A 27628-nucleotide genomic window follows, 5' to 3' on the forward strand; every position below is an offset into this window, starting at 1 on the left:
GCAACAAAATTGGCCCTTAATTTAATTCGGGGTGGTAGCATCTCTGCTTGCAGTGTGCGACACTGTGCGTCAAATTATGCGAATGTGCGTATGGCTGTGTGTAAAGTGCGCCAACAGGCCTGCTAAGACGCAGAGTTTGGGAATTCTCCTCTTAAGATATGCACACGCCTCAAGGGACTCTGGGCACAGCTCCATTCGCTCTCTTTTCTTCAATGTGTGCATGCACACAAGTTTGCGTTCTTGTGCGCAGTCGGCTTCTGCGAGCGAGGTGGCAATAGCATGGTTAAAAAGGACGGTGGCAAGCGACCGCTGTCTCAGAGAAGCCATGTGGCCGTCATGACGGGACGAGGGCGGAGCCCACGAAGACGCGCAACGCTCTCTTGATTTGGTACCGCAAGCGACGAGGGATGATAAGACGATTTTGAGAATTTACATGTTGTGCATGGTATTTTAAGAGCCTGTGTGTGTGTGCGCGTGCATCAAATATTAATGGGCACACATGGTCGATGGTGAAGCCTCATTATCACAATTTCTTTTGGGGAAAGAATACAGAAGAAAGACTTCCTTTCATTGCTACAACTGCTGAGTTGCAGGCGAAGGCGCGCACTAAAAATAGCCTCAAGGTTTAACGTGCTGTAAACCCAAATCTGTGCTCTCCTATTTGGTGGAGAGGGTGGCAAAATATCTTCTTAAACTTGCGTGGCTCATGATTATTCAGCAGCTCTGTGGTCCACGTCTCTTCATTGGAGCTTTTAATCATTTATCCAAGAATGACTTGCCCCGACGCTGCCTCAGCTTTCAATAATAGCCATCCGGAAATGATAAGGCCAGTAATTCCTGCCCGCCCCTTGGCTAACGGTCGCCGTTCCCCTGCTAGCCTAGGTCCCATCTTCCGCCTGCTGCGTAAAAAAGGAGAAGCCCTAACCTTGTCCGTGTTAGCAAAGTGGGAAGAACGTGTCTCCATCTTTGCCCGTGGCAGCATTCAGCTGACATTCCTTAATATTAGAGGCAGAGAGAGAGAGAGTGAGAGAAAAAGATTCCGAGGTACATTAGTGGGAGATTTATTGACATCTTTGCGCCGTGAATGTGGCAGATGCTCTTAGGCTACTTGTGAATGGTGGAACTCCCCTCAACTCCTGCCTCTGGAGATAAGTTTTGGGAAAGAACACACACACACTGTCTGTCAAGGTTGCTGAGACGTTGCAGGAACTTTATGAATGTTCTCTGCCTTGTCAGAGCACAGTGTGCAGCCTCTCGCTGACAGCGGGCGTGAAATGATGGAGCGTCTGTGCATGGCATTGCCAACGACTGAAAATTACCTGGCGAACCCGTGGCTAGACCTTGAGAACAGACTTTGACCACTTTTTCTTTTTTGCAGCCCGTGAGTCATATATGAAATATTTGAAATAACTGAGTTGTCTTCAAAGCAAGTCAATGAAAAGACAGCGATCCCTGAACGTCATCCATGTGCGTTATTTATTTGTCTTTTACCCAGCAACACGAGATAAAACATTGCTGAACAAGTCAATTAATTTTTTGCTTAATGAGGCACTTTGACTTTCAGCCCCGCTCCAAATTACAAGAGCAAAACATGGAAGTGTAAGATCGTTGCTTGTAGATGAATTAAATAATATTATGCTCCGGGGTGCGCTTTGCCGTTGTTATTGGCGTGACGGTGATGCGGTCGGGGCCCGAGGCGCTTGCACCGAGGTCCACGAGCATTACAGAAGCTTGGCCCTCGAGTGTCGCATTAGGATTATACAATAATTAGCAGCAAAATAAAATACGTAATCAAAATGTAGTCCTATCCCAGGGAAAATCATCATCAACAAAACCAACGTTTTACCGGGGTTCTCTAACATTTGTCATATTCTGAATAATCTCTTAAGGGAAGCTAGTTTACTACTCCTGGTCTCCACCGGTCTTTATTAAAAAAACACGAATCCGCCCTGTCCAAGACCGAGACCCTTATTTAGTGGTATCGAGACCTGTCTCAAGACTCGATGCAGATGGTTGACGTCACAGATTGCTTTGCAGGAACTGCTTGTATAACCTTCGATAACCTGCATGTCCTATGAAGGACTTAATTTCCTCATGTTGGAGCCCTATATGATTCATTTCTTGGCCAAACCCCAAGCCACAATCACAACCTTTTCACCCCAGCTTGTATGTCTTTCCCGAGCCCCGAGGCAAAATGGTGAGCTCCATCGCTCACTGCTAGGGAGCTGATGTATGGAGCAACGCATCCCGCTCAATACCGTTTAATTGTATTAGGCCTAAAGTATGAGATGAGCCTTCAAATCTATCCAGAAGAAGCAGGGATGCAATGCGAATGCTGGCAGCACGGCTCTAAATTTGATATGAATCAGACACAGTCCGACTGGATGGAGAGTCGACTCCGGTCTCGGGAGATAATGACTTCCTCGGTTTGTTTTTGCAGACCAGCTTGGCCATTTCGGTGCTGGGGAGGAGGCACAGTCGCTGATGTGTTGAGACTATTTATTCCCCTCGTTGTCAAAATTTCCCATGCAACTTGATTTTCATCCGCTACCTTGCTCCAAGCTCTCGGGCAAGTTGAGCTGGCACGAGAAATAAATTAGAAAAGGGAAGGGGAGGATAAAACCACATTTTCACTGGACTTTGTTGCAAGTGGGATTCAGCAGAAGTAGAATCAAAGGCTGGAGCACCATATTCTTGGGCTGTGTTCATTCTATATTTGGGGGGGGAGGTTAGGTGTGTTTTTTTTATAGGATATGAAGGGTCCCGGTATCCATGACAAATAAGGAAGTAGGCCATGTGTCATTCAAGTACACTCAAACCTACTATACATATACAGTTTAATATTACGCATGCCAATTTACTTCCTCCCGTGGACATAAAAGACATTGTGGCATTCTTAATACCTGAGCTTTTACATGTGTGGAATTCAAACAGGAATTCTGAGTATTTCCACAGTATTTCAGCTGCTAACAGTTGCATAAGGATTAGGCAATCTTCTGTAAAATGATTTTACTGGGATACACAATGTTCAGTAAATTCGATGACGTGGACGTTTGGAACGACTAATATTTGCTGCTGTAATAAAACTGTTGTATACAGTGCTGCTCAGTTCAGGTTGTTGTTTTGTTTTGTAAAATGCTGAAACTTGAGGTTAATTTAATGTCAAATTTGAATGCACTTATATGGAGAGTTGCTGTTTTGGTTAATGCATCTTTTGACTAGTTGAATACATTGTAATGCTGGAATTTTAATCCCAACAGACATTAAAGCTGTGCCATCTGTGCAGAGAGCTCTTACCAACAGATGCTGAAATAATGGCACTTCTCTACCCTCTCGTATTTGCTTTGGTCCCCCCCCCCCCATTTTACTAGACAAACGTCACTGATAAACAGGAAAATAAACAAAAAAGAAACGCTTCCGAGCTCCTGGATGCAGTTTTGTATTGTTTTCTTTTAAATTGATTTCCACTGGCTGAGGGGCTGGTGACAGGGTCGCCACTCACCGGGACAGCTTATCGATTAGCAGAGGAGGAGCAGCAGCAGGGGTGAGCAAAAGGGGTCAAGCGTCCAAGACGGGGAATTGGAATGTGGCCCGTTGGACAGGTAAAGCATCGCCGTGATCCCTGACACGAGTAATTAACGTGCAAAATGCAGTCGATTTGGGCTAACCTTTACCTTGTGTAAGGGGTCATCTTAGTATAGCTTAACAAGTGTCTGCCATATTCGTCAGATTCATCAAGCCAGGCGGTTGGAAAAAAAAAACTACACCTTTAATGTCCGTCTTGTCCCATGCTAAATTAACTAGCATTAGCTTTAAATGCCACAGTGAAAACAATAAATCCCTTTGCCCTCGATAGCGAAGTCGAAGTGTGTCGTCAGAGGACAGCGGCACGCTAAGAGGCAGGCAAGACGGATGGCATTTCGAATCCCCGTAAGGACCGAATCATCACAAGCCCCTCCCTCCTGGAAGTGTGCTGGGATCAGCGATATTTCACACTGACAGAAGGAGCCAACAGCAGGCATCCACATGCAAGCCCAACTCTTCTTTCACCCTGAATAATATTGCGAGTTGCCAGCTTGGATGAAAAGCACCTTGACTTCAAATGTACCCTTTTCCCGATACCACAAAGTTCTCCACTTCGGGTGAGCTTGCAAAAAAACAAACAAAGCCAGAGCGTGCGATTTGAAATCTCGTACTGGGTCTTGTTTCCAGTTCCAATCAGCGTGTGAATGCAAATGCGTCCCGGACCAGAGATTGAACGGAACAACCAGAATTAAAATATTAATGCTCAACGCATGGGTGTTTAAATGCCCCTGAATGCCCCCTCTGTGTTTCCTCTTCTCTGCTCCCCTCGCTGTCGTTGGAGAACATGACATTAAGACCTCAGCTGATTGAACCCTTTTGAATCTTCCCTTGCCACCTCCAACCCTTCCTCGCTTCCCAAGTGCCCCTGACTCTAACCTGCTTTGTGTACCAAAAGTAGGAAAAAGCGAGGTTCCTATCTGAAGATTATAATTCTACACATTTGGCCAGGAATGCAACACCTCTACTTGTTTGGCTTAAATTGCCTTTTGGCACCAAGGTAGTACCGGATTCATTTGCTGATTAGATAGCTCCACTTCTCTGTGATATGAAAGCTAAATTGTGTTTGTTTTGGAGATTGATTTGGAGATTGACTTCCTACTTGCTAACCCCTGACTAGGTTTGACTTCCTGTGGGACGACTGGCACGGAAAACTGTCATGAATCCTTCCCTTGGGAGAAAGCTGCCAAACAACTAAATCAAATATTTGTGTGATTGTATGTTGGTGTTGGAAATGGTTTTGCCAACATTTTCAAATGTAGTTTGGAACATTTTTGTTCCAAACTACAAGAAAAGGAAACTTCTTCAAAAAGAATGATTCCACTATCAACAATCATGATTGGTAAATTGTACCATTTGCTGGGATCAATTAGGCTGATTGGCTTAGGCTCTGTCTTGGCCAGCCTCGGGGCTTGGCAGTTGCAGACAAGTTGTCCAATTAAGTGAGCACAAGCACTTGCCAATAATGGTTGAATAATGGGCCTTAAGCGGGGGGGGGGGGGGGGGGGGGGGGATTCATCGCCAATATTAGGCACCGGCGAGTGAGTGTGTAAAAAAAAACCCACAGATTTCTCTTTTCAGATTACAATCAATATCAGTCCTGTGGCTTTGACAACGACCTCGGTGAAGGATTAGACTGTAAAGATTTGGCACCCTGGGTTGACGCCAATAGTCGTTTCCAGGCCCAGTCTACCAGGGAGGGCACGGAGCAGATAGGTCAACATCTGCTCCTCTGGAAGGGAGGCTGCAATTAGAATCGGCTGCAGATCATTTTCTTTATTCAGTCGGCGTAGCAGACGCTTGATATTGAATAGCACTGTGGCATTTAAGTATTGTTAAATTTACCAACGCGCGCGCCATTTGACAGCTATATTTACTTGCAAATGCGATCGGGTTGCAAAGTTTTTAATCTGATTCACCCGTGTAGACGAGACGGAGAAGTCTCGTTCGCCATTAATAATCAAGTTATTTTGGGTTCATCCTCCGTCGTCTCGTCGAGAGTAATTGTCACTAAGTATTTGAAAGGCTATCGTTTCTTCGGGTATCACGGCCCGTTCCCTATCACGGCCCGTTCCCTCCCTCCCCCTCTCTTTTCACCTTCTCACTCGCTTTTGTCAACACGTCTGACGCAGGCAGGTTTATTAATGTCACATGGAAGTAGCCTGTAATTCAGCGCGCCGGGCGTGGCGTGTGACACGCGTTTAATCTGCCACGCACCCCCCTCAAAAGGGGCCGCTTGAAATGAGAGACGTGCTAAACAATGGCTGCCACCTCTCATACACTTTGTTATCGCTCATTTCCATATTCCGTATCTATCGAATATAATATTGCGGTTATCTGAGATGTGTCTCGTGTTGGGACGAGAAGAGGAGGACAAAAAGCTCTGATTCGCTTTGCATCTCCGCCGCAGTATTGATCAGGCATTGATCTGATATGTAACACGCTCCGTCACTCCGCTTGTACCTCAGCATTGTTGTGTTGATCTCTCAGGCTGTTCCTTCCGACGTTCCCGCTGGGAAGCGATGGAATTTGTTACCTCCTGAATTATTTGCCCCGTCTGCTCCGGGTTCATCCACGTGCACCGGCTGAAGGTGGAAACATGCAACAGGCCTGGAGGTTTTCCTTTCTAACATTTCTTTCCCCGTACTTCCTCTCTTCTCCCAGTTGGCCATCATAGGTCAGGCGTTAGCAGGGGAATGCACGGTTGGACAGGTGTGCACGCATATCCATTCACCCTATGCACGCATTTCCACACCGATATCAAAGCTGTCAGTCAGGATGACCTGGGGGGAAATATGTGCATCAATACAGCAACAACCTGAAACTCGCATAAATCCTTCTTTCCTTCACTCCCTCCATCTTTGTCTCCATCAGACAAAGTCCTCATCTTTTGTCCGTCCTCCCTTTGCAAGCAGAATCCTGCTTTTACAAGAAGGGTGCTTCTTTTTTTTTTTTTTTCTTGCAACTATTTTATTAGCTGCCAAGGAGATAATTGTTTAGAAGACACATAGCCATTTTAGGTAAGATTTAAACCGCAGACACGGGTGGGGGGTGGAGAGGAAGAGGCAGGCTGGTGTCATGTGCAGCCTGAATCTCATTAGATATATCTGATCAGGGATGCGTGAGAATTTGCTGACCACGACGCCATACAGCTACCAGCAATGGCGTTATCAGGGGGGGGGAAAGCAATTTACTGCAGGAGCCCGAATGGCCTCATGCATCAAGCCAATATGGGCAAGGCAAGAGCAGTTAAGAGACCGGCACATGATGCCTGGAGACTTGTAATAGCTCAAGCCACAGGTTAATGCCCCTTGCTGTTGTCTCGACATCTTTTTTTTTTTTTCAGATAGTTGATCAGTATTAAACTTTACCGAAGTGTCTGTACCAGTCAAGGAGCTTCCAAACATTCAGGAGAACGTGTGACAGCAAGCAACCACCTGTAGGCTTTGGGCTGTCTAAGTGAAAACATCCTGGTATGTAGCAGTGGCGCGCTAGCTGCTAATGATAACGATGGCAATCAGTACCATTGGCGCTGTTAATGGCGATGACGGCGCTAATGAGGACACTACCTGGGAGGCTGTTTGCTTAAGCTGTTTTCCGCACATGTCCTTCGGGATTTAAGACCGGCGACCTGATATCCTGTTGCAGGAGTCCCCTGGAGGGCACCCCGGATATCTTGAAAGGCTCTCGTATGCACCGGCTAACTGCTGATGCACGCCGCTAATTACAAGCGAGGGAAATTAGGTAATAGCGGAAGAGCCTTGTGGGGCTCGGCGTAACACTTGGTTCTCTCCCTTTGATAAAAACACCTTGCCCTCTTCCTCCCTGGAGGGTCACGGTTTACAACAGGATTTTACAAAGTTACTTAACGTCTATTTTTTATTTTTTTTTAGCCATATAGCTAAACACAAGGTTGCGCAACAGGGAAGGAAAAGGGCATGTTGTTATTCTGGCGAGCTCTCCGGCTCACTGTGCAGTAATTAAAACCTGAAATATTATTCTAGCGAGAGGTCGAGTCGATGATCAGAGCGATGGAAGAGAGGTGAAAGCAAAAAAAAAGACAGACAAGAGCTCTTAAGCTCGTTATGTGGTCCTCATACTGTACTTTCTGTCTCATGACAAAAATGTGAAGGAGGAGAGGAGGCGGGGGATTACGATGTCGCTCGACCGCCTCCGTAATGCTAAACCCCATTCCTAATCTGCCGGTATTGATCGGCCATCTTTCCCAAATGCAGGATAAGACTGGTAAAAAAAAAAAAACAATGAGCACAATACTCTCCCTCTCATCTACTGTTTCCGCTGCACACAAGGGAGAGCTAAAAAAAAAAAAAAAAAGCAGGAACAGGGTAGAAATGAGGCCCCCTGCCTTCACATTGGCTCAGATATCTGGCAGTTGCCCTTTAAGAGTGAGTGTCTGCAGGGTCCAATTGGAGATCGGAGCCCAATCCCCTATTCGGTCATTAAAAACGGTTTCTCGAATGGCATCCATCTGCTGCTCCCTCATTACTGCTGTGACTGATGGTGGTAATGTCCCTAAATCTGGTACTGGCGACTTGTCATCGTGACCCTTGACTCGGGAAGTGGACACAAGCCCGGCTAATGGTGCCAGCATGCGGACAGGAGTGAGCGCCGGGCTCCCGAATCCGACTCGATGCAGGTGGCGCACGCGGTCACATCATTAAGCTCGACGCCTCGCCGGACCTTCGCGTCAACGTCTGGCGGCGCGGAGAGGATTTCTCGTCACCGCCGCCGTGTCAGTCAGTGTCGCAACGGTTCTCTTCATCGCCCGGAACCCGGTTTCTGTTTTGAGCGCTTTATGACAGAGAGAGAACTCCAATGTGTGAAATGAGTAATAAAGCGTCGCCAAAGAGCTAAGCTGTGACTCAGCGAACGGCGTATTCACCGCGGGTAAAAAGCCTTTTTCCACGGTAGCCATTTTGATTTCACATCCGCGTCGTCAAGTTGAGGCTGGCATTATTTTTCATCTCCGCAGACAGTAAATCTCTTCACTGCTCAGAATGTCCCCCCCCCCCTCCCTCTCTCTCTCCTCTGCTCTCCATCCATGGCTGCAGTGTTGACTGCCATTAATTACCTGCTTGCAGAGGCTCTGCATTCGGCCTGCTGAAATAGAGCATTGATGCGTCACCCATGTTTTTTTTGGGGGGGCGGGGGGCTTGTGAGGAATGTCTGACACACTCACACACACACAGGCAAACGGCGCTGCTAACAAAGCCTTCATTTGCATGTGGCTGTGAATCTGAATATGCAAATAGATACAGTAAAGTCAAACAACGGTGGAGATGAACGACGCAACACACCGAGGGCTGATGAGCTCATCCTCTCTGCAGACCGATCCAGCCTGCCTTCCGCCCCTCTCCCTCTCTTCCTCGTCTCCAGCACTTCTTTCGTCATTTCTAAGTGTGTCTCGCTTCTCCTCCTACTCCCGACTTCCCTTTTTCCCTTTCCTTCCCCGAGGCGTGTCCCAGGGAACCTCGGTGATCCGGCGGCTGTTTGTTTGGAGTGCAGTTGATAAGGCACACGGGTACCTTAGGGCACAAACGGAGGGAGGCAGAAAAGAGGTGAAATGAGGTGAACGGAAGGTGGAAATAACGGTTTTAAGGCTTCACGCTCGGAGGGAGCAAAGTGGCGGATGTCGCCGGATGAGGCTGCGTCTGTTTACAGCATTTGGACTTCTTGCACAAAGTTTGGGAGCCAAGAGTGCATTCGGAATCTTGGATCTTTTGTTTTTGTCACATTCTACCCCGGAGCTATAGAACTAAAGTTTTGAGATTGGCCCCCCACACTCAAGGTGCCCTATTGCATGTCTCTACAAAGAAAATACAACTTTTATTGATAGTCTGTGACATGGAATGGGGAATAGAATGTTAAAATGCTCTAAATCGTCTCCACTTTGACCTTCATACTGCGGTATCGATACAACCTGAAAATCAGGAGAGAAACTTCATTTGCACGATGTCCTCATAAAAGTCTTTGATTGGTAACATATGTTCACAACAAGGAGCTAGTAAACAGTTATTGGGGGGGGGGGGGTAACACAAGCGTTATTCGCTGATACTGAGCTCCATTTATGAGCTTTTATTTACGCTCCAAAGTAGCGAATGACGACCAGGACTTTGACTGACGAGCCCGGATGCCGTGATCCGTCACGATGCTGAGGAAACGGATGCGCTGCTTGTTCGGCTTAACAGGTGCCCGATAAAAAGGGACGATCCAATCCCGTAAAATGTGTCTTTCTGGTAAACGGCGGTCTGCTGCACCTCGGCTGCTAATTATTGCTGCCTGCCTGCGAAACGGAGACGGTTACTGCAACGAAAACAGAGGGTGCCGAGAACAAGACCAGGAGGAAAGTGGGACGTGATTGGGTACCGCTGCATGTAGTACAGACAGGGAGGGGCGGAGTCTGAGGGAGAGATGGTGCGTCTATCCAGTTCAGTACCAGGACTGCAAGTCTTGTGTAACTGTAGTCCCAAATTCATTTTCATTATTCAAGTTTAATTACTTGTCCAATTTGGGGCTATGGCACGGTGATTAAATTGGACACTATTTAATAACCTCGGCCCGCTTCAAAAGGGAAACACACCTTAAAGATGAAATAATTAAAGTCGAAGCGAGATAAGATTCATATCGTGCCCTCCCCCCTCCCCCCCCCCCCCACCTCCTCGAACTTCCCGTAAATTGGATCTGCTCTAACGAGAGAGCGGGAGCAAAGCGACGAGGGGGAGGAAGCACCGATGGGGTTGGCGGCGAGTGAGCGAGTAGCGGAAGAATTTGAGGGATGGGTGCGTGGCGAGGTGAGCGAGAGATGTGCGGTAAATCGACGGTTGCTGATTTGCTATTGATTTGTGAACAAAACCTGCAATCTTTAACACCTATGATACCTGGAACGAGAGCCTCCCGGGCTCTGGAGGGTAAATGGGTTGGTGAGAGCAGGGGTGCGTTAGCGAGGTTGACTTTGCGTTTGTCCAATAGTACATCCCCCCCCCCCCCAGGGAAGGGCTATTTAAAGAAGAGTCTTCACTACTCTCAGCAAGGAATGAGAGAAAGTGGGACAGGACATTTTCAGTGTCCTCCACGCACACCCAGTTTGAATTTACACGAGCAGAATCTCAAGGTTTTTTTTAGAGACGTTTAGTGGGAACTAACGAGACGTGTTCTGGGTTCAACTTTATTGTACCCGGTGGGCCGGAGGATATGAGCCAAAACACTAACAAATACAGGATAATGCATCCTGTCTTTTTACCTCTTAGAGCTTTTAGCATGAATTTTGCATCGACGCTGACCTTAGTTGTGATTTGGGAAAAGGGGTTGGGCCGGGGTTGGGACACGCCACTGTGTGCTATTGCGAGTCAAATGCATCCATGACAAGTTTGTGAGAAAGGTTGCTCTGCATGCACGTTTGTGTGTATTCGCGTGTCAGTGTAACCGCACCGACCTGTGCGCCCTCGTGGCCTCACCTAGTGAGAGTGCCATGGCTTGTTAAGCCGGCAAGGATAATGGGGCCTGACATCTATTTACCGTAGCCGCACAAACACACACAGGCGCACACAAATGGCCCACTTTGGCCAACAGCACCGCCCCCCCCCCCCACCCCTGGCAATTTTAATGCTCTCGCTCTTTGACTCCTTTCCTTCCCATCACACTGCTCCGACCCGCCCGCGTGCCTCCTTTTTCCTTCGTCCTAGTCTGAAACAATTAGTGTCATACCTGGGATTAAATCACGGGGCGGGGGGGGGGGGGGGCTTTCCTTTTCATTGGCCTATAATAGCTTCTACGTAAAAACACAATACCGTACTTTGCGCGGTGGAAACATAGTAAGGTGTCCAAAAATACGAAATGACAAATGAAAAGTTTGCAAAGAGCATTAATGAGCATGCACTGCTACGCTAATGTAGAGAAACGGGGGGGGCAGAAATCACAGCGTTCCACCTTGAGCTCAAACGGATCAGAGTCGGTCTTAAATGGGTTTTCACACACGCACCCTCAAATAAAGCCGACAAACGGCGCTGACCTTTCCAAACCGCCATCTGTAATGAAGAGACAGGAAGAAGGGGAGCGAGATTGACGGCGCCGCAGTCGCTCAAACTCATTCCAATTGAAACTTTTCAATTCTTCTTCCGAGTTGAGTACCAACTCCAGGGAAAGAAAGCAAATTCTCTCACACACACACACACACATTCATCCATGAGGTTCCTAATTCAGCGGAGACACGCGAGCGAGAGATCAGAAAATGATTTCAGACGAACGTTTTACCAGTGCTGAACGCTTATTGATCAGCTTATTTTCCCGAACGCCACCCCGAAAATCAAGAATGCTTTGCCTGAATTTCATTTTTTTTTGTTTTTCTTTCCCCCCCACAAGTTATGAAGGATTATATTCAGTCGTGGAGCGAGGCTCCGTTGGCATCTATAAATCTCGCAGGCGGCGCATGACTTAATTGTCCATGCCTGACATGCCTTGGCTGGGAAATGCGTGTCAAGCGAGCAGGTGGGTCGGTCGTCAACGGAGACAATTAAACACCTTGGAGGCACTCGGCCAAACCTTCCCTCTGTCTCCCGTTTGTCTGTCCCCTCCTACCCGCCCCTCGTCCTCGCGCTACGCCTGACAGATGATAATTCAGTGGGAGGAAAGGGTCACGGCCTGACAGCGAAGGGCGTCATCGGCCGCGACACAGACGCTGGCACTCAACAGCTTAAACCGGATACGGGGGGAACATCCAGGCCCGGATTTTTGTTCCGACCTCTCGCATGACCATGTATTTTTGAGTATGCACGGCGATGCCGAATCCGCTGTGTCGGCGGAGGGTGGTGCCGATTACACTCTGTGCTGCGGCGGAGTCGCTGCTTGCTCGTCCTAACTTGACTCCCCTGGGTGGACACATGGACAAGCAGGAAGACACAATACACATCAACTCTCAGCCTTTTTTTTTTATATTTTTTTTAGGTCAAACGGGTTCTCAGTTTTCTCTAGCAGCATCTTAAATGCTTGCTAATGACACAAGGCTAATGAGTATTATTGTAACCTCTCCAATTGCTGGAATATCCAAGAAGGACACCAAAAAAAAAAAGAAATTCTCACTTGCACATCCTCAAAGGAGGGATTATAATCCCGTACTGGATGGAAGTGTCACAAATGGGGATCGACTGTCAGCCCAGCTAATTATCTCAGCTGAGGAAGAGCAAGCTTCATTTCCCGGATGAAGGGGAAGCATCCGTCGCGACCTCATCCCAGCCTTTGTGAAGAGGAACATTACATTCAGAGCATGCCCCCCCCACTACCATCCTGCACCCAGCCCAATTGTTTCCCAACCTCAGCTCATTTAGATGGATAATTCCGGTGTTTTCATTTCAGAGCAATGAGCTGAATTCTAATGAGCATCAGCGCGTTAGCAGCGAAGGCGGCGGCTCTGCTGAAATGTGGCGTAAAACAGTTCAGCTCTCGCTCACAGCCGCAGCCAAACACACCAACGGCCTGCTGACTGATACCTCCAAGCGGATCCTCGCGCCGATTAGCACTAGCTTAAAGGCAGGCTTTAGCTCGTGGCTCTGACCGCTACGAGCCCCGCGCGGCTCGGATGGCGCTACGGTCTGCCTCAATCTGTACTCGCAGCAAATGCAATACGAGGCGAGGTCAAAGTCGGGCCACTCGTGATCGATGCTAACTTGATTAGTGACAGGCTAGCGTTCGGCCAGAGGCTGCGCTGGCTACTCGTGGAGGCGCTAGCAGCGCGTGGCTCGTTCCCATCGCGGGAACACATTTGAAAACCGGGAGCAGAGAGATGTATGCAGCAGCAGCCCGCGGACTATAATCCGTTTACGACTGTAAACATGGAGGAGGGGGAAGACATTTACTGTCAGATAGCACTTTCCCACAGCCAGTATATCATCGCCCTGTCAGCAATGCACACACTGCTGGCCTCCATAAAACAGCTGCGGAGGTGATATAACATTATCGCCTGGCTTCTAATTATCTATGACCCTCTTATTCAGAAGTTCATTATTTTTTTATATTTGCCATATTTCACACCGAGCACATCCAGGCTTATGGCTCGGCTTCGGCGAGCAGGTGTGGCCGAGTGTTTTAACAGGAAAACACGATTATCCGGCTCACAAGCAGATGAGAAGTAGCGTGTGTGTCACCTCCGGCAGGAGAGAATGTATCATCAAGGACTTTCCCTGTCATGGAATTGTCTATTCAGCCAGACGGAGGCAATCTGAGGTCAAGCAGCAGTAAAGCACAAATACCCGCCCTCCGACAGCCAAGGTTGTCCGCAGTGTCTAGATCAATACTCCACCTGGTACTAACTGCTGGAACACGGGGCGCATGGGCTGCCAAGCGGCGTGAGAAGTGAAGCGCCCGGCGCTCTGCATTCCAATTATGCTTCCAAAAAGGAAAAAGAGAAGTGGATTTCCTCTTTTTTGCTAGTTTACGGGTTTACGGCTAGTCATCTGAATCCACTGATGACTTGTTGACTTCCTGCTAACAAAGAGACATGCAGACAAGCCATGACTTCCATGGTGGGTGGTGGTGGGGGGGGGGGTCATAATAATTAAAATGAAATCCTGAAACCTTTTCTGAAGATCACAAAACATCGTGTTTCCAGACATCATTAGACTATTAGCGCCTTATCATTAGCAGCATCGGCTACCCGCCTCCCTCGCCTCCCTCGCCTCGCCTCGACGCGGCTGACAGCACCAGACGGCTGCCCTCTAATTGGATACGGAGGAGTCTGCGTCCACGTTTCACTGCGAATGACCATCAACTGGTGAAGATCACATTCTCAATTAAAATACGCCCCCAAAAAGTGGCCCTGAGTAACTTCCTGCGAGACGTGATTACTCCGTGAATCACTTTGAGGTGTTTGCATAAAGAGATGATCACAACAAGGTGTGTGTTTGTCTGTATGAGGAGGCGGTGGGGGGGGTCTTCTTTGCACATCAAATGGTTGGTATCTACTTTGTTTTTTCCGTCCTGCTTACATTAGGCGAAGACGAGGAAAGGAAAGCGCCGGCCCTCGCCGACTCGCTCGTACGTGGAGAACGAAAGCGAGGCAGCTGTGAAAACGTTGCTTCTCAGTATTGAGAGGAAATATGGGGCCATTTTTTGTACTGCCTGTCGGGGAGAGAATGCGAGCCCTGCCAGTGGACCTTTACGTTCGCCACATCGACTCGCAGCACGTCTTCCTGAGTGCGTTGTGAACATTAAGCCTGACTCTGAAGCGTTGTCGGAGGTGATTCTTGCATTCCTCTTCCTTTTTCCTGCTTCGTAGAAGGGCATTAGTTTGTGGCCTCGTTTTCACTACAATATAAACAAGTTTCATGAAAGCGATGGAGAGAAACGTTCTATTTGTTGGCCTATTTTAGACACCAAACATGCCACAGTTAAATCAACATACGGTGTCTCCTGTGTGTGTGTGTGTGTGTGTGTGTGTGTGTGCGCATGTGTGTGTGTGTGTTTTGATGAGGGAAGTTTTCTTTAGAATTTAACTACATGTTTTTACTTCACATCATCAGGACTCCAGATTAAATTGACAATCTCCTGCCTGAGCGACACACACACACACACACACACACACACACACAATTAATGACAAAAAGAGGAAGATTCTTCCCGGGTTACATAACACCTTGACTGGAACACAATTGCGTCTGCACGCGCCATTGTTCCCTCCCTCCCTTTCTCCCATTATGACTTTTGTCGGGGAATAAACTCTTTGATTTGCGGGTTTTCTATCGAACAACAGGAACCCAAAAAGGAGCAGCGCCACGTCTTTATTCCTGCAGCCTCTCCGCAGAAATCTGCTCGTGCATTGTACGCAGTTACACCTCTCTGCATCCAGAGACATTTGCATCATCAAAGACCCCCCACACCTCCACCCCAAGCCCCTCAGCTGACACTGAAATGAATTGCTTTGTCCTCAAATTCCGCCAAAGAACACGAATGTTGACAGCTAAGAGGACGAGGAGGATTACTTCATATATGAATTGAGTCGGATTAAGACTGAAAGGTCCAGATTGCAGCATTTTGGAAATTGGTCAGCACATCTTAAGCTGAAGTTAATGCGTCTAAAACCGAAAATCACCAAAAAACAGGGGTCGTAATAATCATAAGAACATCAAGGATTGTGGTAGAAAAAGAGCAAACAATCAAGAAATGTCTGTAAAGCTCGCCGTCGACTCCGGAAACCATCTGTTCGTTCAGACGGTCGGTTTTGATTAACATTAAACCTTGCCCGAACCCCGCAAGCGATTAGAGGAGTGAAGCTTCTTCTCTTTATATTTTTTAATAAAGATGAGTGATTTGGACGGTGATTTGTGGAGCTCGGGAGCAAAGGTGTGGGTTTGTGCGTTCATATGTGTGCATGCGTACGCGTGTCCTCCCTCCATCTGCGGTCTGCTCCGGGATCAAGATGATTTATGCCGCCCTGGCGTGACTTCGGACTCGCAACGTACGGGCCGATGGAACGATCACTCGTCTACTGCTCCCTCTTGGTCATTTTTGGCTTCAATGTCGGTAAAAATCTGATCCGTTTGGAAGCGATTTCCCTGAAACCGAGCGTGCTAATAGTTTTAATTCTCAAGAAAATATTTGCCTCGTTTGATTTATCTAACTGTACGAATGCACGGAGGAAAAATGGCGCCTTCAAAGAGCGCTGCAATTTAGAATTCCAATCCCAGAGGGCTGTCAGACTCACAAAAGTCAATGGATGAAAAAGTCCAAATGGATCTGTTTTAACATCCAGTGTGTATCCGTGCGTGTGTGTGTTCAGATCCCGACTACCCAAACAGCAGTTTGAGAATAAGCTCATCATATCAGCTTTTACTGTATAACGACTGCAACGTGTTTCTCTTCGCTGTGTGTGTGTATGTGTGAACCCAATCTGTCATTTCCAGATGATTTTCAAATCTGAGGCGTGCAACTGTGTGTGGGCGGCGGTCTAAACGCCGCTCCTCTGCATCTGTGCACATGCGGCGAAAGACTACAGCAGCTCAGCGCTTGCCAAATAGAAGCATCCTAGAACTAGATGTAGTATTTTAAAAAAAGTCTTTATTCCCAGGATGCAGATTCCTCTTTGCTCAACGACCCCCCCTTCGCCTCTTCCCAGTAGCAGCCCCCCCCCCCAACGATCACACAAGCCCTTTTACTCACAGCGAGTTGCGGGCGATGCAACGCTCGCCAAAAGCTGAACTCGGGGCATTCTCTTCAGAAGAAAAGGGGATATTTTTACACGCGTTTAAAGGCGGCATTGCACGTACGGATTTGTGCCTGTGTGTGCGCTTTTGAGTGAGCGTGGACATTGTTTAAAAAAGTCTGGATTAGGGCGCTTTGCTTTGTCAGGCCATTGGGCGAGGGCGCGGGGGCCTTTGTCATCGTGTCGGCCGCCCACTGCTCCCTTTTCTCTTTCCTCTCTTTCTTCTCTTCCCCCCTTTCATACCCGATAAAAGCCGGAGGGCTGCCGCGTGTTCAGACAAGAACGCCACAAAGACGTAGCGAAAAGGGAGGGATAACAAAGTTATAGGAGTCGAGAGGCTTCCTGTTAAATGGCTGACCATCGCTGGCCAGTTTCCTCCTCCTAACATCTAATCCGGGATGCCCCGAGGAGGTGTGTCTGCAGCTGGTTCCACAATCCGCTCTAAAGCGATTGCCCGAGGCTTCGTTTGAGCCGCCGACGAGATGAAGGCTGTTGTTTTAGCCTTCAAGGCAGCCATTAGTCTGCAGGCAGGACGCTAACAAAGGAGTTCGGCCACAGGTGTGCCCCTAATGCATTTGTACAAAGGGTTAATCTTCTCTGCAAGGGGAGGGAAAACAACTCACCTGGCTTCCCCCTCCCATTAAAGCCTCGCCACATTTACCTCCATTGTTTGGTTTCAGTGTCGCGTTACTTTGCTCTGATGTGTTTTGGCTCTCGGTGCTTTTCCATTGTAGTTTAAATGGCAGCTTTTGACTGGTCCTCGCCATCCCTCACAGGAAGTTGTGCTCAGGGGGAGGGGGGGGGGAGCCATCAAGAGATGTGCTCAGCTGGAGCTTTGTGAGGGGAGTTGCTGCATTGGAAACCCGTAGCAGGGGACGAACGCCACTCAAAGGAGAGGAGAACTCTTGTTTTTTGCTGTATGTGGCCTTGTGGTAAATCAAATAAAGACACACACCTTGGGGGGGGGGCAGGGACTATTGCACACCTAACAAGCAGGTGCGCTGAAATGGAGGGAGTTTCTGCACAATGATGGAAAGAGGCTCGGGTGAAATTTGTCGGCTCCCAGGCTCCGGGGAGAGGCGCCTCCTGAATTAGTAGGTGGCGATGCATATTCATGCCGGTGAGACGGGGAAATGGTGCGTGGTGCCCCAGAATAATTCCCTGGCTGTCAGCGGGTTCTTTCATTCCACGAACGAACCCCACACCGTGCATGTCCTGCTTTGGGACGGGCTGAACGAGGGAGGGAGGTGCTTGTGTACAAAAAAAGGGAGAGGCCAACCAACAAAAGAGCGTTTCCTCATTAGAAAAGAACCTTTTAAACGCGGCGTTTCTGTCAGCCGCCGTTACGCAGGTTATGAATAGCAGTAAACAGCTCCCATTGTCAGCCGGCGGCGCACGCCAGCTAAAGCGCTAAAGCTCTTATCGTACAGTAAATGGGTCAACAATGCATAATCAAGCAGCGGCACACTCACAAGAGGGAAGCAGGAATAGTGCAAATATTAACACACACGCATACAGCTTCTTCCCTCCGACACTCCGCCGCACCAATTTCACGGCTTTGTAAATAGCGCAGCCGGTGTGAGCTCCTGGCCTTCATAAAACATGCATGGTGCTAATGCGGACTCTTAGGCGAGCTTCTTGCCTCGCAGGGAAACTGGTTCGATGGGCTAAATGGACAAGCCTTTGTAAAACGTCTCGCGCAAAATGCATTAAGTCGCAAACGCGCCGCGGGACCCGCCCACCATTGTCTGCGGGCCTCCCCTGTGTAAATGAGAGGAGGCGAGCGACAGCAGGAGGATCAACCCCTGCTTTTTGTTTTACTGGGTGACGGAGGGAGTCAAACGTCACTTCCGGTTGGTCACGGTGGTCGTTTTGCACCGCTGAGAATTCCCAAGACTGTGCCGGCATGTGCACGAGCCTGATGTGCTGTGTACGCATGCTTGAACACACACACACACACACACACATTGAATATCGATCCACACCACTTTCCCTTCAGCGCTCGGTCAAGATACCGTTTTACTTTAAGAGCATTTACAAGTATATAGTTACCTAGTTAGGAGCAGATAGACAAATTTAGGAGTCATCAGCTCCTATGAAGAAGAGCTAATGTAATTACACACTGTTGGAATGCAATTCATGAGGTGTAATAAATGCTCTGTTCTTTCTTTCTTTCCAAGAATATCACCATTTTTTTTTTTGAGAACGCTCATCCTTTTGCTTTTTCGCCAATAGTACTTGCAACAATGCACACACACACACACACACACACACACACAAACACACACACACAGATTTCCTTAGCTTTCTACATTAACGCCTGCAGCATGCAAGCATTTGTTTGCCTTTGCTTTGACAGTTTTATAGAATTTCGCTATGTTGTCAAACCACCCTGATTAAAGACGTGCGCGATGTCATATTCCTACATAATACGAGCTAATTGCTATCAATTAGCGATAGCAGCCTCTGCTGCTGGCAGAGCGACGAGTTCTTTCCTCCAAAAGATTTCCCTCCGAGAAGGAACGCCACTTTACAACCCTGCCTGCTGGAGACGTGACACGGCAAGCTGTTCCGTAAATAGAGGCACGTGGGTGAACCCAGACAAGGTGGCAAAATAAGCATAAAGTTTATATATACATAAAAAAGTTTGTCAATACTTTACGTGCAGTTTTTCACTAGTTTGTTGGTGACAAATCTGTGGGCGGCGTAGAAATGCAGTGTGAAATATTGAAATTGCCAAAGGTTAAGGGGCCAAAGTTGCACGCAACTAAGGTGTTTGTGGTGGCTCGGTCCGGCCCCACAGCAGGCGGAGCCAGAGCGATGGGCGGAGGCTGTGGATAACAGCATGGACTCAACCATCCGCACATCGGACCCGGGGGGGGAGGACCACACGTTGGGACAATACACCCTTCCTAGGGGCGCTCTGATGTGCCCATATGTTTGTCGCCGGGAATGTCTCCGAGCTGTGTTTGTTTTCCGGTGAGCACGTCAAGTGCTGAGCTGATTTATTTTGGGAATGTGGGGATCGTTAATTGGGTCATGCCCCTACTTATGACGTGGGTTACTCCACCCCTACTTAAGGAGCTGTTTGGGGTTCATGTGGGGCTGGTGACTCTGACCTCATTAAAGGACACACCTTTGCAAACCCCCTCGTCCGTGCCTTCCTGCAAGGGTCCACGACAGTGTTACAAACACGAAGCTGCTGCACACGGGACAAAATGTACAATTTCCAATTCCTGCTTTAAAGGTCAAAAGAGTGTCATTGTGTATATTTAAACTTCAACATACACACGCATGCATTTAGAAACGCATATTTACGTATGTCGGCTGCAGAAAGATCTCGCCTGCCTCCGGTTCATTCGGTTGCGACGGTAAAACACAATCACCTTTTGTCCTTCCTCAGGTATGTCTCATGGATGCACCTTGTTGTCAATCAGCCAAGTGTCCAAGTAGGTTATATTTTTGCTGCCGTTTATCTGTCTCTTGGCAAGATAATTAAAAAAGTTACAGACAGATCTTGATGACATTTTCGGGAATGTTACCAGGATCAGATGATTAAAATATTGTTGATGATCCAGAAGAGATCCTGGATTCAGGATTACTTTTACATCTTTGTTAGCATCGCACTCAATTGAGCTTCAAAATTTGTTCCTCAATATCTCGGTCGATTGTTGACCGATGTTTATGGAATAATCCAAATAGGAGGGGAATGAGCTGCTTGGCGGAGGTTTGTGCTCTCTGGGTGGTTTTCTAGTTTTTATTATTTTGCGTGTAAAAAAAAAAAAAAGCATCTTGCAGGAGTTCCTGCGAAGATGATATATACTCTTGTGTGTGTGTGTGTGTGTGTGTGTGTGTGTGTGCCTAAACTGTGAAATATAATGAGGGGGCAGTGAGAGAAGTGTTTGCACACCAAGTATAGTGTATATGACTGGTGCATGAATGAATGCATGAGAGCGGCCTGCAGAATGTGTGAACCCTGAATGTGATTTTCTGAAATCTATTTGTGCTTTGAGGTGATGAAAAGGAAAAAAATAAAATAGCCCATTTTTGTTTTCCACTTCTTCAGCCTGTTCTCAGATCTGCTGCTGGTGTGAACTCAGCTATGCGGTGGCATTTGCACATGTAGTAAATATGCGTAGATGCGCACACTTACGCCTTGCATCGGTCATTTTTAAATGCTCCTAAACCCTGGCTGTTGGAGTCGGAGAGATTACCGGAATCCCTCGGGGACGACCCCTTCCCGTGCTCCAGACCTCACGCTGAGAAAGACATGGCGCCCTCCGTGTCCCGGTGCTGCACGCCTGATGTTCCGGCACGCACCGGCAAATGTGATCCCCGAGCAACCTGTTCAGAATCATGTGCGGAATCTTAACCGGTTTGTGGAGACGTCAGAGGGAAAAGTTAGATCCGGGGAGGGAGGTTGGGGGATGGGGAAGGAAAACTTGGCTGAGTGCATCGGAGGTGTTTGATTGTCTTCGCTGAAGAGAGCCACCATCACCACCTGCCCCCCCCCCCCCCCCCCCCCCCCCCAAACAAACAATGCTGAGTTGCAGGAAGCATTATTTCCCCTCTGCTGTTAATCGTCTTGCGACTCCTTAGATTAATCTTGCAACACCTTTGGGGGAGAGTTCTGATTCCCGTGTTGGGAATCATTGCCCTAGAATAATCTCCTGCCTTCACAACAAGAACCGATGCGAACATAGATCATCTTTCCTTGCAGATTATTTTGGCTTCGGCCTTTGCTGTCGGTTAATCCTGTAAATTTGGACCGTTACGGGAGTAAAGCCTGCGCCGGCGGGGCTTCACATTTCCAGAGCGCCCGCGTGGAGCGACGGAGAGGAAGCCGGGACTCTGAATGCGACACCGGGGTATGATTTGAATACCTGCCTGTTCTGACTGAGCAGCGATCAATCATCCCTCGCCGTCAATGCCACTCCCTGCCGGCAACTCCTCCACGCATGCAGCCCCATTCCTCACTCCCATCTGTTTCCCATTCTCCGTCTCTCTATCTCCCCCTCCTGTTTTTTTTTTTATATATATATAAATTCATTTTCTCTCCATCACCTCGTCTCTCTCTCTCTCTCTCTCTCTCTCTCTCTCTCTCTCCGACCTCAGATTTATTTCTGGCCTCCTGCACAGTGCGTCCGTTACTCATTTACTCCGACTCGCCACGCTTCCCTCCCTCAGATTCTCTGGGCCGTCTCGTTCCTTCCACCCCCTTTGCTTGTCTTGCCTGAGGATATCAGGGAAAAGAAATCAGGGGCTAAAGGGACAGATGGAAATGAAAAACACAACAGCAAAACAAACACGCACACACAAACCCTTTGTGCGCTTGTTTTTTAAAATATGTAACTGATTATTTCTTTCTTTTCTTTCCCAGCTGTAATTTTCAAATTTGTTTTTTTTTTTGTGCGTTTGCGTGTGTGTGTGTGTGTGTGTGTGTGTGTTTTCCACTGTGATGCATGATGATTTTTCACTATAAATCTCCACTGGGTGGTGATGCACACACCCACCCACGCTCAGACACACACACACACACGAATGCCCATCCCTTCACCAACTTGAGGGGAAATCAGACCCAAGACCAGCGCCGCTGCCTCTCCACTCTTGAAATATGAATGGTTTTAATTAAACAAACTGGCTTTGCCATCTGGCTACAATCGAGTTCGCCTAATGAACGGCATCACACACAAACAAAACACACACACACACACACACATCCTCATTATTAACCAGAATAAGCAGCGTGTTTTCCAGCCAAAGCTTCGTATATAGAAACAACAACCATAAAGCGATGGTGAGATGCCTCGGGAATACGAGCGGGGTGTGCGTGAGATCTTATGTTCCAGTGTGACAGCATGTGTGGACTTGCCTGCTATGTGCTTCTCCTTTCAGTCGGGCTGGTTTTGTGAAACACCCTGAGTTTGTGTGCGTGCGTGTTTAAGCCTCTGTTCTCGAACGCCGCCTGTAACCGACGACTGCTGTGATGTGTCACTTGTCTGTCCTCTCTATGGGGCCGGCTGCAGCCGACATTAAATGATGATGTTTGTAATGCAATGTTGGTAGCCTAAGATTTCTCAGCAGGAGAGGGATAGAGAGCGGCGTGTGTGTGTGTGTGTTGGGAGTTGTCTGGCAGCCAAAGCACAGAAACGTGGGAGGCATGCTAACGTTAGCGGCCGGGAGGACGTGCTATTACTCTCTTAGAGGCTACAATAAATTTGCACTATTCATCTGTCTTAGCAGCTGGCATGAACAGAAGCAGCCATCGGCCTCTGCGAAGCTCAGCGATGCAGCGGTAAAGAAAAAGTTGAGCAAACTAAGCCGCCGCCTGTTCTCCACCGGCAATCGTCATGAGATTAATACTAATGTACTGTTGGCTTGACCCGCGAGGGGTCACCACAGCAAAACTCCAAAACGTCTAACCTTCACTGGCCCTCTTATTGTCTCATTTCTAATTCTGTCCAACCTGGTGACACCCAAGGACAACCTCAGCATCTTTATCTTCCACTTCTAGCTCCGCCTCCTGTCTTTTCCTCAGAGCCGTCCATCATGGCTGGCCTCACCACTGTCTTGTAGACCTTTCCTTCCATCCTCACTGACACTCTCCCATCACAGAGCACACCTGATACTTTCCTCCACCTGTATACGATTCTTCACGAAAGCTTGACGAAAGCTTTCATGTTTTGGAGACAGATGGCCAACTGTGGTTGGACGACCACCGTCCCGGGACTCTGTTTGAACCTTGAGCATCGTCGCTGAAATAAACAAGAATCAAAAGGGCACTTTTGCCTCGTCTGTGGTTCTTGAGTCACACAAAGCGGCGGCGATCAAACAACGACGAACGAAAAGGATGAATTCAGGTCGTTGCAATTTAAACTTCCTAATTAAAGTTCACATCTGGAGCTGATGTTGAGATCTTGACCCCCCGGGCAGTTGTTGCCTTTTAAATGGACACACCCCGTCCCGTGTCCTCGCGTCATTGTGCTCTGCTTGGAATAAAAAAAGAAGAAGATATACGCTGGCCGTGAATCACAGCTGCGTCACGCATGTAAATGTCGCTAATGACGCCGCTACCAACGCTAAGCACCGCAGCAGGCCAGCTGTTAGCTTTGACTCCCTGCTTCTAAAAGGCTTTCTTCTGGTCCAATGATGGCTGTGCGCTCTCTGGCCGCGACGCAAGGGGTGAGAGCGCTAATGAACGTAGTTAGGCGTCCCTCAAGAGGCAAATATTTGCCCTAACCTCAGATGATTGCATTTACTTTACACTTCAGTGTTTAGCTGATGCCCCCTCTCCGGAGTGACCGAGCGTAAGTGAGCTAGCAGAGGCTCCTCGAGAGCAACGGCGCAAAAACACAGAACTGAACGGGATGATATTAAATCAGAAGGCATGGATTCCAATGATATTCCCTCGGACCACAAGCCCACTGTGCTGCCCGCTTGCACGGAGGTCGTATCTCCTCGCAGCTTCAGAGTATCGCCGTATAAACACAAAACCGATTCTGAAGTTTCGTTTGAGGTGGAAAACAAACCGGTTAAATGGTCACATTCACTCAGCTGGTCTCGATGTCAGTCCTACAGCAGCTTCTCCATCCGTGCGCGCACACACACACACACACACGCACGTCAGTTAGGATGATCTCAGTAAAGATAGCAAGCAGCGGAAGAGCACGATGTTTCTCTTGGATGGAGGATGATTCATGAGTCAACCTAGAATGTATTCCTCCAACAAATCTCCTGGAAGGCTCTGGAATACTTTACAGCTGTGCTTTCTGAAACTGGAAAAACCAGAATGAAGGTTTGGACTTCTTGCAAAAATGCATGGTGATAATTAAATATAAGATATTCCAAATTTACAATAGATGTAGTTATTTGCTTTTTCAATTTCCATCTTTGTAGGCTAGCTCGCTGAGCTACTTATGCTAGTGTTCTCCCCTGATTGACAGGCTGATCACACCTTTGATCTCACTGAGGTTGCTTCTCTCAGCCGTCCCCGTCCAATTAATTCTTTCCAAATTAAATGAACCATTTAATCGCGTGCAATTTCACTAGTAGATTGCAGGCTGTTGTTGGAATTAGGAGACTTTTAATATCCAGGTACCTCTTGTTAACTCACATTAAAAGTGCTTTGAATCCGTTTTAATCTGTGTGTTGAGGCTAACGTTTGCGAAAGCGACACTGCGGACACCCGTCACGACACTGATCTGATACGAATTGATATAGACCGAAACGGCTCCGTCTGGAAAAAGGGGGAGGTTTGGGAATCTCAATTTGAATATCCTTTACTAAGCTGCAGTGGGAAGCCTCTGCACTTAGGCTTAGTGCTCTCAAGACAGCTACTCCTTGTTAAGCATTGCCTTAGCCTCCTAGACTATGAATGGGACCATTACCCCCATCTCTCGGTGCGCATCCAGACACACACACACACACACACACACTCACACATGGTTTAGCCTTGGTAGAAATAAAGCTAAGGCTAGCTGTGAGAAGATTTTTACAAAAGGAAGATACAAGAGACTTCAGTTCTTTGCGCTGCTCCCACTCAGTCTCTCCAGAGTACCGTCTCTTCACATTACAACCCACAGAACATCAGTTTTACCTCCCAATTGTAGAAAAATGAACTCATGCATGAGGGCCTAAAGCCAAATGCGTATCGGGCACATCCGCTAACTGGCTTCAAAACACTCCCTCCCCAACCCCTGGAGTCAAGTTGAGAACTAGACGACAAAAAGGAACTCGGGGAGAAATCGTCCCCACAAGTGCCGCAAACTAAAAGCGGAAAAAACGATGGAAAATGTATGATTCAAAAGCGTATATATCCGTCGGATATATATATTCCCTCGTGTAGCTTTGAAACAGAACCGTAAGTTTTATTCGGAAGCCGAGACCTTATTTTCCAGTTATTTGATTTGTCAAAGGCTTGAGCTTTTAATAAAAGTTGCAGAAGTTACTCGATCACAGTCTCAGTGCCACATCGCGCCTGATCCAACTATACAGGCCTGACTAAGCGTTGCCAGGAATCTACAAACCAACAACGGCTACAGAACTTTGAACTAAGCCAGGGGGCCGCATGTGTTTCTGTATGTTTGTGGATCTGTCTGCCTTGCCATCGGGCGTCCTACGTGAGTGTCCTCAGTATGTGAGTGCGCGTTCTCTTGTAGCCTAATGTCTTTATCTCCTTTCAGTGTTTGCCCCTACCATTTTCCATGTGCTCTGCCTCACCGACACTGCCATCCGGCGTTGTCCTCTCGTAGCTGTCCTCGGGAAGGGGAAGGGCGCCCAGCCGGGGGCCTGACGAGCTCTTACTGCTGGGCGTCTCCGACTCATCCAGGCCGCTGTCGTAGCAGCTCTGCAGCGATCCCTGCTGGTGAGGGTCCTGGGGCTGGCTCACCACAGAGAAGGTCACTCGGCGAAACGGCTACAAGAGAAACCAAACGGCCGGGGGTCACTATAAAAGGGACTGTTTGACTTTTTTTTAAATACTTTGACAGCTAGGGAGCTGGATCCTCGGGATCTTTGGAAAATGATCTCGCGTCAAGGCAGCACAGAATCAAGTCAGGAAAAAATGGGGCCTCGGGTTGAATGAGCTGATTCCTTACTAAACTCCAAGCATGGGATCCTGAATATTAAAATATCAAGTCTACTCTATCAAAAACAAAAAGGCAACAAAGAGCTCTTATAGCTCCAAACAAGGTCTTGCATTTCTCTCACTGTGAGGACGTTCAACAGGAACTCCTCGCCGGGAGGAGGAAGCTGCACAATGGCATCCTTTCACGGGCTCGCTTGAAGCTCACGCAGAAATGGCAACCGGCTAAACCTGTGCACTGAACGCAACGGCTAAGGACCGAAGAACACAACGCAGAGCGAACGCACGAGTCAAAGGAACCACTGCGTCTCCTCGACCGCGTTCGCACAAACGAGATGAGCTGTGGGCTCAGTCCGTCGATACGTGGAGCCTGCTCTGACACATTATTGAGCCGTGTCCCGAGTTAAGCAGTAGCGGAGCATGTCATTAAAGCCGAGTCCTGTTTCTCACTGTCCATTTGTTTTCCCCCCCCGATTCCCCTCGGCATCGCTTAATTCCTGCCTGAACATTGAACAAAGGTAGCGGCAGAAAGTCGGGATGAAAGCGGGGGGGTGATGAGCATGAGGCGGGGAATGAACGATCAGACTTGGTCAATACCACAGTAAACGGTATAACAAATGGCTAATGCCATTCATTAATTAGGTACACGGTCAGCGCTTGCTTCTGTTGCTGTGCTGCCTGTTCTTCCTGCCCCTCGCTGGACCTCCTCATGTCCCGTCCCCCCCCCCCCCCACTTCTTGCATCCGTCCTCCTCGTTTCCTTGTTCAATCATGACAGCGTCAAACAGCACAAAGGTCCATTACTCAAACAGTTCCTCTGCTTCCCTCTTGCTTGCTCCCCGAATGTCCCAACTGATGAAGTAATATCTGTGTGACGAGACGTTGCGAGAGCAAAGCGTCACGAACCCTCAGAACGAAGAGTGACGGAGGAGAAGCCGTTTGTTCTCGCCATCACATTTGCACCTTCATTGTGGGCAGGACTGAGTTTCTGCCAGCAGCACACTTGGATATTTTCTTTTGATAATGAAATTTTCCACAAGCCATTTGGGAACTATGGGCTTCCTGTGTGTGGGTGTAGAAATTAACATTTATTTATATACCCCCCCTTAGTTCTTTTTCTCTGGCTGGCTGGCTAACAGCAATCTTGGCAATAAATCATGTTTCCATGTAATTATAATCAACACTCAACTAAATGAATTGTTATAAATATTCATGCAAATTTCACTTGGATAGTCAAACATTTGTTGCATAATT

General features: G+C 48.0%; 1 protein-coding gene across 1 annotated transcript in view; it reads right to left on the reverse strand.

Annotated features, from left to right (window-relative positions):
• pcdh7b (protocadherin 7b) overlaps window positions 1–27628 on the reverse strand; it is a 74464-nt gene that overhangs the window by 11912 nt on the left and 34924 nt on the right. The window contains exon 2 of the mRNA XM_068756082.1: window positions 25988–26207. Coding sequence (XP_068612183.1) covers window positions 25988–26207 — 220 coding nt within the window. The remainder of the gene's footprint in view (window positions 1–25987; window positions 26208–27628) is intronic.

This window comes from Brachionichthys hirsutus, chromosome 23 (genome assembly GCF_040956055.1).
Source record: "Brachionichthys hirsutus isolate HB-005 chromosome 23, CSIRO-AGI_Bhir_v1, whole genome shotgun sequence".
In the NCBI taxonomy this organism is placed as follows: domain Eukaryota; kingdom Metazoa; phylum Chordata; class Actinopteri; order Lophiiformes; family Brachionichthyidae; genus Brachionichthys; species Brachionichthys hirsutus.